Source organism: Urtica dioica, chromosome 9 (genome assembly GCF_054948205.1).
Source record: "Urtica dioica subsp. dioica isolate 48M chromosome 9, U.dioica_male_clone48M_v1_H2, whole genome shotgun sequence".
NCBI lineage: Eukaryota > Viridiplantae > Streptophyta > Magnoliopsida > Rosales > Urticaceae > Urtica > Urtica dioica.
In genome coordinates this window covers 1,655,883-1,665,569 of record NC_142764.1, presented here as the reverse complement: position 1 = coordinate 1,665,569, position 9,687 = coordinate 1,655,883, and the positions used below count along the sequence as shown (strand labels likewise).

Below are 9,687 nucleotides of genomic sequence, written 5' to 3'. Positions count from 1 at the left end.
TAGCCTAGGAATTTTCCAGACTCAACCCCAAAAGCGCACTTATTGGGGTTGAGCTTCATCTTGTAGCGCCGCAAGATCGTAAACATCTCCCTAAGGTCTCGAACGTGGTCGCAGGCCGTGAGGCTTTTGACAAGCATATCGTCCACGTAGACCTCCATAGTTTTGCCAATTTGATTGGCGAACATTCGGTTCACCAACCTTTGATACGTCGCTCCCGCATTTTTGAGGCCAAAGGGCATGACCTTGTAGCAATAAAGTCTGCGGTTCATAACAAAGGTGGTCTTGATCTGATCAGGCTCGTGCATGCGGATCTGATTGTAGCCTGAGTAGGCGTCCATGAAGCTCAGCAACTCGTGGCCCGCCGTGACGTCCACAAGTTGCTCGATCCTCGAGAGAGGGAAGCTGTCTTTCGGGCAGACCTTGTTGAGATCTTTGTAATTGATACAAATCCGCCACTTCCCGTTCGGCTTCTTGACCATCACCACATTGGACACCCATTTGGGGTGTTCCGCCTCCCTGATGAAGTTGGCGGTGAGAAGTTTGTCAACTTCCTCACCAATGGCTTGGTACCTCTCCCCGCTGAACGCCCGCCGCGGTTGAACGCGCTCAGCCACTCTCTTGTCGTCGTTGAGACGGTGAACCACTATCTCGGGGTCGATCCCCGGCATGTCGGCGTGTGTCCACGCGAAGACGTCTTTGAACTCGCAGAGGAAGGCGGCGAGCTGGAGTCGGATCTCGAACGAGAGTTGGGCGCCTACCTTGACCACTTGTTCAGGCTTGGCGTCGTCCAACACGACGGGAACGAGGTCGTCCGGTGTCTCCACCTTTCGACGCTCAACATCGTCCCTCTGGTCCAGCTCTCCGAAGGTGCCCCCTTCCTCTATCTTGCATGGGAGCTTGTCCCCGAGCTGGAAGATGGTGCTCACCATCTTTCCTTTTTCCTTTCCCGTCCACGCCTTGGATGTAGCACATCCTTGCCATTGATTGGTCTCCCAACATTATGGCAATCCCATTCTCGATCGGGAACTTCATCATCAGATGATAGGTGGACGTTATGGCCTTCAACCGATTGAGAGTCGGGCGGCCGATGATGATGTTTTATGCCGAGGGCTAGTCCACAACCAGGAACGACATGATGTGGGTGACCTCGACACTACTACAAAACTGGGATCCTACAACGCTTAAAAACAGTTGTAGAATGATTCTACAACGCTTATTAAGCGTTGTAGAATTATTCTACAACGCTTATTAAGCGTTGTAGAATCCAGCGTTGTAGAAGCTTCTACAACGCTTAGATATCTGTTGTAGAAGCTTGGCTTCTACAACGCTTACACATCCGTTGTAGAAGCTTCTACAACGATAGAGTTCCATTGTCTAATTTTAAAAAATTCCAGAATTTCTCACCGCGGCGATGTATATTTCTCGCCGCGGCGAGATATTCTACAACGGATAAGATATCCGTTGTAGAAGCATCTCGCCGCGGCGAAAAATATACACCGCCCCGGCGAGAAATATCTGGGTTCTACCCAATTCTCGTCGTGGCGATGTGTATTTTGTGGTCGTCTTCTAGTTTTTCTTTCACTGCTACCGCTAAAACTAGTAGTAAAGGATGACATAAAATCTAAGAACCACAATTTCAACTAAATATCAAATGCAAACTCAATTCCAACAAAAATATCAAACAAATATGATGTTTCAACCTAAATTATATCAATCCATACTCTCAATTCCAAACAAACACTTATTTTCAACCTAAAGTATACATAATTCTCAACCAAAAACTAACCCGGAGTGTAGATGTGGAGCATGGAGGCGTGGAAGAAAGAGAGAGTCGGAGTTATCGCCGGAGATGCCTAGGCTTGTGTGAGTTTGACGTGGTGGTGGAGTTTATGGGTTTGTGGTTGTGACTTTTGTTGGTTTGAGGTTTGGGTTTTGTAGGGACGGAGAAGAATAGTGAGGGCGGAGAGAAAGTAAGGGAGAGAAGAAGAGAGCGAGGGCGGAGAGAGAGAGAAGTGAGGGCGGAGAGAGAAAGAGAAGTGAAGGCGGAGAGAGGGTGAGGGCGGAGAAGAAGAGTGACAGCGGAGAGAGATAGAGAGAGAGAGAGAGAGAGAGAGAGAGAGAGAGAGAGGTGGAGAAGAAGAATGAAAAACAATGAAGAATGAAGAAGAAGAAGAATAATGAAGAAGAAAAATTGACTAAGTCTGAAATTTGGGCGGGCCTTTTGAAAAAATTTAAATTTTTAGGTTTTAAAACGCTTCTACAACGCTTAGAGTAAGCGTTGTAGAACTCTCGCCACAGCGAAGACTATTTCTCGCCGCGGCGAGGCTACTGAAATGTAACCCCGAAATTTTCTCGCCGCGGCGAGAGATAGCCTTCGCCGCGACACAAAAATCTTCTCCAAAAAAGGCTTTCTGGAACTCTTCTCGCCGCGGCGAGAACCTTCTACAACGGATATCTATCCGTTGTAGAAGGTTCTTGCCGCGGCGAAGAAGGATTCTCGCCGCGGCGAGGTCCATTAAATTTCACTAATCCTACAACGCTTAGATTATCCGTTGTAGAAAGTTCTCGCCGCGGCGAGAAAAACACGTCGCCGCGGTGAGGCTTCTACAACGGATAGTCTAAGCGTTGTGGGAGATCTAAAATATGGTGAAATTTTACAACACTTATAGTAAGTGTTGTAGAAACACCAAGCTTCTACAACACTTATAGTAAGCGTTGTAGAAACACCAAGCTTCTACAACGCTTAGCCATAAGCGTTGTAGAAACATCAAGCTTCTACAACGCTTAGCCATAAGCGTTGTAGAAACACCCAGTTTCTACAACGCTTATTTTAAGTGTTGTAGAATCTCCAGTTTCTACAACACTTAGCCGTAAGCGTTGTAGAATATGGGTTGTAGAATCCAACATTTGTAGTAGTGCGATCCCCCCCGGTGTCCCGAAGGTGACCGGGAGGTCGATGGTGCCCTCCGTCATGACCCTCTCCCTGGAGAAGCCGAAGAGTGGGGTCGAGATCGGGGTCGGTCTCATCCCGGATAGTTTCATCCTGTCAAGCGCCAACTTGAATATTATGTCGGCGGAGCTGCCGTTGTCGATTAAGATTCTCCGGACGAGGTTGTTGGCGAACACATATATATAAATTATTTTATAACATTATAAATAAAACACACAATGTATATACATATTTAAATACATGTATATATACATATCTATAGAGTAAATGAATATATACATTGTGTCAAAAATTAAATATATATTAGACATACATATAATTAAACTTTTAAAGATATAACATATACATTGTCATAAACTTTTAAAATAAATATCATACATATATTAAGTACCATATATTTTACAAATTTAAAATTGAAGATATATTTTACATATATATATATTTTTGATATATTATGCCATATTTTTTCCGTTCGGTTTTCCGTCGGCTTGTCGGTTTTCCATCGAAAACGGCATTTGAAAACAACATATTAATTACCATTTTTCACATTTTTTTTCCGTTCGATTTTCCGTTCGCGTATCGATTTTCCGTAAATCAAGAGGCTCGAAACGGCAACAAAAATAATGACATTTGAAACCTTGGCCCAAACTATGATCTCGTGACGGGAGCCATTTTTTGCGTGTGTATGTGGGTGGGCCAGTGCAAGTGTTAATGGCTTGCATCACATTTAGGTGGGTGTTTTATTTCACAAAACCAAATTTTTCTGTTTTGAGGGAAACTAGAATAATAGGTTGAAAGATTGTTTTTCATTAATAAAAGAGACATGTATATGTAGTCTAACCTTACAACTGAACCAAAATACAAGAAGTAACTTCCTAAATAAAACAAGTAATTTGATAAATTAAATAAGCAGCTTCTATTTGTTTTTTTACTTTGAGTTTTGGGCTTCCTTCTCGGTCAGCTCTACGAAAGATGGACGATGCTCCACTTTCGAGATCAAATCCCAGGATGCCATGTAACATCTTCTGTCATACCAGGTGATTTGTACTATCCAATAATCTGGAAGGCAATTCCATTACAGGACTCTGGTTTAATCAATCAGGAATGTCAGAAATTTCACAACAATTACATATTACAAACCGCAATAAGACAGATTGAACTCATGCTTAAACTCGTCTTGCGTTACTTAAAACACCCACAACATACAGCGAAATTCATGGCTACGTATGATCAGAGGTTCGACTGCGACCACGACCCATTGTAAATCCCCGAGACCCGTCTGGCATTCTTGGCCCGGGTGGTGGCTTCGCAGGCTCATGGGGATGACTAGACCGACCACTCCCGTGACCTGCACAGCCAATCACACAAACATACTTCTAAACAGCTAAGAAAGGTACAAAACAAAAACAAAAAAGACAACAAAAAAGGCCAAAAGTAGCGAGAGAGATTAGTTTGTACCCATTCCATTGGCACCACCATGATGCCTTTGTCTCCCAGATCGCCCTCGATTTCGACCTTTCATCTCATTCTTCTCTTTGTACGAATGTGCCCCATTCTACAAGGTTTTAGAGAAGCAACAGAGTCATGACTGTTTACAATGAGATATTTGGCGTAAAAACTTAAACCACTTGTTTTCTTCCTTTTCCTTGTTTATAATGTCGATAGACTTACTTCTTCATCGGGTGTATCGTCATTAAGCTCACTGGGGTTGTGATTTCCCGCTTCTCCTGATTGATCGGGTACGCGACTCACGTGATCCTTGTCGTGTTCAGGAAGAACCCTCCAGCTCTGTTTCTTCTGCCCAGGCTTTACCTAATATCAAAGTATTCAATTTCCCCACTACTCATTATATCAAGGATGGCAATGATGTCCTGAAAAAAAGTGTTAGTAATACCATCTTCTTCAGAAGCTTGACCCGCATGCCGCTTCGCCAGTCTTGCTCGTTATTCAAAGTGGCTACCTGGTCGAATTCCCAGCAACAAACTAAGCAAATTGGTACGAAATTCTTGAGCAACATAAAATCTCAAGTTTTAAGTCGCAGAAAAACTTACAGCTTTCTCAGCAGCCTCTATAGTCTCGTACTCCACCAGAGCATGCAACTGCATACATAGCGGAAACAAAAGAATTAAGCTTGGTCCTATTCTCAACAAACATCCATACGTCACATATTTGCTATGCACATTCATCATTCAATTTCGATCGTCACTGTTCTTCGAGGGTATGAGGTGTTCGATTCACCAATCAATTTAGACCAGATGCTTAGGAAGAATAGGGTGTAGATAAACATTCGAGTGTTTTCCATCTTATGCACAATGCGACTCCGGAATTAGGCCCAGATGAACAACCTCACATCTCAATACATTGAGAAAATAAACATTTGCAGTGAATGAATAAACAAACATTTATCTGGAGAATAAATTGGGAAAAGAAAAACTAAGAGCTATGCAACGTTCAGGATCCATACCTTACAACTGATAAACTTGTCACCTTTTGACGATTCAGCCATTGCATTGGGGTCATGTATGCGCACATTCTTCAAACTGAAGAGGAAACAAAAGAAAACTCTATAATCAAAGCTTCTTCAAGTGCCAATGAAAGAACTGAAGAGAACAAGAATAAAAAGGCATACTTTCCAGCTTCGCCAAATATACTTTGTATGTTTTCCACTGAACGATCCACGGGTAGATTCTCTACCAAAACAGTATAAAACTATGGTACACAAATTAAACTCCTTCAAAAACCTCAAACTGAATGAACAAGAAGCAAAAAACGAGAACAAAAGATACCTGGGAATCCCTCACAGCTGCAAGAGGAAAAGGAACTAGTCGCTTCACCTTCTTTCCATCCCCGCTCACAACCTTGACAACAACAAAAAATGAAGTTAATTTAGGAGAAAAGACAAAAACTTGTAGATCGGAAACAGCATGATTAGAGTTGGGAGAGACATACAAGAAAGGAAGAGTCCCTCAACGCAGTGGCTACCAGTGCATTGTCTCGGACTAGCCTTTTCACTTTCCTAAAGGAAGCAATGATTGGTATTGGAACTGCACAACAAACAAGATAATATATGCACATTCATTCGCACAAACGAGCTATCCAATGCAGCACAATGAATTGGAAGGAATAGAGAAGGGAATCAGTTGGGAGTGATTCGATAATCAATGGGTCACGCTCAGGCCGTGAGATGGTCGGCGCAGCCCAGAGTGTGGGCGCACCACGAAAACATCCCGGCGGCGAGGCCTGTCAGAAGTACCTGCTTCCACTCATCATATTTCACCAATCTCTATTCCTTCATCATTACTCCGGCAAAAACCGCATAACTTGCTTACCGAAACCTTCTTTGTTCTTCTTGATCAAGGATATCATGTGTTTGTCAGTGGGCAGATTTTCATCGCTGAAATAATATTCAACCTGCGAAATAAGCGATAAAATTTGAGAGTGTGATTGATTGACTGTGGAACGAAACAGATTAGAGCATGCTTGCTTGCCTGCTTGATGATTCGGCGTTTCATATCTTCCGTCAGGCCACCGCTCTCAACCGCCGCCTGGCTCTGATCCTCCGGAGATCCAACGGTTTGTTCCTCCAGCGGCGGCGGAGAAGTGGGGCCCACGGGAGAGTCCATGAGAGAAAGAGAGGGAGAGAGCAGATCGGCCGCGATCTCTCCTCTGGTTTCTGCTTTCCTTCTTTTTCACTTTATATGCCCTATGTTTCCTCGGCCTATTTTCGTCTTCTCGTCTTCTTGGTCAAACTCGAATTATTGACCGTATAACATGGTCTATAGACTAGAGATGAATATTCAATTACCTAAATTAACCTTTAATTGAAAATTAAGTTAAAAGTTAATAGATTAGCATGATAGTTAGGTTGGTCTAGTGGTAATTTTGGTTGGGTTGATCCCTTACAAATTGTGGATTTATACTCTTTTAACTTAATGTCTCTGTATTAAATCATATAATATTGACCAATAATATAACATACGTTTGCACTGTTAATATATCATATAATAACCAATTAATTAATAACTGAAATTAATTGAGATTAACCAAATTATTTTAACAAGAATTTGTTACAATTAGCCAATCCATGAACTTTTCTTAAAATTATAGTCAAACTTTTATTTTATTAAGAAAATAGTCCACGAGAGTCGAAGTAATTAATTAACTAAAGAGTAAATTAAATTAACCCACTAGTTAATTTGATTTACTCTTAAGTGAATTAATTTAGGGCCGGCTAAAGAACTAGCCAAAATGTCACCCCTACTTTAAAATTATAGCCAAACTATTAACATATTTAGGAAAATAGCCAATTTATCATGACAACATTCTAATATTCCAATTATACCCTTAGGTTAATATTATTAACTATCATAGTAAATAATATCATCCATAACAAAAAAATTAGTAAATCTAATTAACAATAACAAAAACTACATTAAATCTTATTTGTCGTAACAAGAATAATAGTAAATCTTATTTACCGTAATAAGAACAATAGTAAATCTTATTTACCGTAACAAGAAAACAATAAATTTTATTTACCGTAATAAGAACAACAGTAAATCTTATTTACCATAACAAGAACAAAAGTAAATTTTATTTACCGTTACATTTTGTAGTTAATCTAACAGCAAAAGTATCAGAGATGATGACTAGTTAATCTAACGGTAAATATGATTTACTAATTATTTCCGTGAACAATCGAGGACTAACAATCCGACAGTAAATCATATTAACCATTGAGTAAATCATTCGTTTCTATGGTAAATATGACTAGTTAATCTAACAGTAAATACGATTTACTAATTATTTCCGTGAACAATCGTGGACTAAAAATCCGACAGTAAATCATATTAACCATTGAGTAAATCATTCGTTTCTATGGTAAGTATGACTAGTTAATCTAACAGTAAATACGATTTACTAATTATTTCCGTGAACAATCGAGAACTAAAAATCCGACAGTAAGTCATATTAACCAAAACAAGAACGACCGTCGGCTTCTTCCTCGACCTCGGCGTCGGATTCCGAGTGAAGCACCGAGGCGAGCGTGTCGAGCACGAGCCGCACATGATCGCCGGAGATCTGAAGCGTCCGGGAGTAATAAACATAATAAATTAACTAACCATCAAGTAGTAAATAAAATTTTATAGTATTAACTAACAAATTTATGACAACATTGATAGTAAATAAATGAAATTTTGGTAGTAAATAATATTTACTCTAGTAGTGAATAATGTTAAATATGGGTGTAAATAATTTTTTTTTAATTAGAACTTGACTATTAATCTATACGAATTAAATAGACATTAATCATTATTAACTATAACTAGTATTCATTTTCATGTGAGGGTAAGTAATGAAATATACAAAATACAGAAACCGACACTCACGCGAACACCCTCAGAAGCCATGGCCGACCAAGATCAACCCTCGCCTCCGCCGATTCCCGTTCCTCCTCCCACAGCCAATCCCCCAACGCCGGCGCCGGATTCGCCGGTTCTGATCTCGCCATACTCGATGTCCTTCCTGAGGCAATCTCGAACCGCCTCGTCGAGTTCGAGGCCGAGGCTTTCAAGATCCGACGTGCTGCCACGTGGGAGATCGGAGGAGCTCTTCTTCTTTCTTCATTTTCTCCATGATGTGGATGACGAGAGGCGTGTTCTTCACGATGTTCTTGACCGTCACATTGCTCCCTCATGGGAGCTTCTGAGCGATTTTCACCAGAGCATCGCAGAGCTCTCTGTATCTTTTCTTGCACGTGTAAAGATTCGCTCGGAGCTCGCTCGCCGGGGCTTCGATCCCGGCGCTCTCGATCCCGTTTGCCTCTCCGACCAACGCCAGAGCCGCCGCCACCACGGGAGCCGGCCTCCGTCCGGTGGTCAACCACCGCTTGACCATAAACTCGACGAGAAACACGCCCTGCTTCCTCATCCTCTCGGAATCTCCGGCGGAGAGGCTCGGAGAGTCTCTCATCTTTCTGTTTCCATGGCGGCGTCTCAGGGAGGAGAGTCGGTGACTCCGGTCCAGCAAGCACAACTCGCCGCCGTGCTGGGACCGGACTAGACGGCGTTCGAAACCCTAATTTCTCATCTGATGTCGTCGTCAAACGAGCAGAGGTCTCAGGCCGAGTCGTTGTCGCTGAAGCTGGCCCACCTCCTCCAAGCGTCGCCGCACTCGGAGGCGCGTGCGATGTCGGCGATCCTCCTCCGCAAGTAGCTGACCCGCGATGACTCGTACCTCTGGCCACGGTGGTGGGTGTTTCTGGGTTCCGATGAGTTATGGTATTTTTATAGAAGGGTATAACTAGAATGTTGTAATGTTAGTTTTAGGTTTGGGCTATTTTCTTAAATAAACAAATAGTTTGGCTATAATTTTATAAGAGGTATATTATTTGAGCTAGATACTTACAAATCTCATTAATTTACTACCCGACTTGTGGGCTATTTTCTTAATAAAATGAAATATTGACTATTTTTATAAAGAGATTGAGTTATTGGGCTATTGATATAATTGTACCTTATTTTAATATATTTCATTTAGTATTAAAATTTATTTTAGTAATTAATACTTTTAATTTCAATATAATTAAATTAATAAGTCAATTGATATAACTAATCTTTATGAAATTAATAAATCCGTATATAAATTTTAATAAAATTCGATCGAGATTAACTTAATTATTTTAATATATTTGTTTCGCATTAAAATTTATTTTAGTGATTAATACCTTTAATTTC

General features: G+C 41.2%; 1 protein-coding gene across 1 annotated transcript; it reads right to left on the bottom strand.

Moving 5' to 3' along the window:
• Nucleotides 1-3,737: 3,737 nt before the first annotated feature.
• Nucleotides 3,738-6,658, bottom strand: LARP6A (RNA-binding protein). Its single transcript, XM_089626051.1, has 11 exons — nucleotides 6,439-6,658; nucleotides 6,280-6,361; nucleotides 5,900-5,994; nucleotides 5,737-5,808; nucleotides 5,580-5,659; nucleotides 5,415-5,490; nucleotides 5,002-5,049; nucleotides 4,845-4,910; nucleotides 4,622-4,762; nucleotides 4,409-4,505; nucleotides 3,738-4,298 (listed from the first exon to the last, which is right to left on the bottom strand). The coding sequence occupies exons 1-11, from the start codon at nucleotides 6,571-6,573 to the stop codon at nucleotides 4,171-4,173; spliced, it is 1,020 nt and encodes a 339-aa protein (XP_089482177.1). The 5' UTR covers nucleotides 6,574-6,658; the 3' UTR covers nucleotides 3,738-4,170.
• Between the last annotated feature and the right edge of the window lie 3,029 nt (nucleotides 6,659-9,687).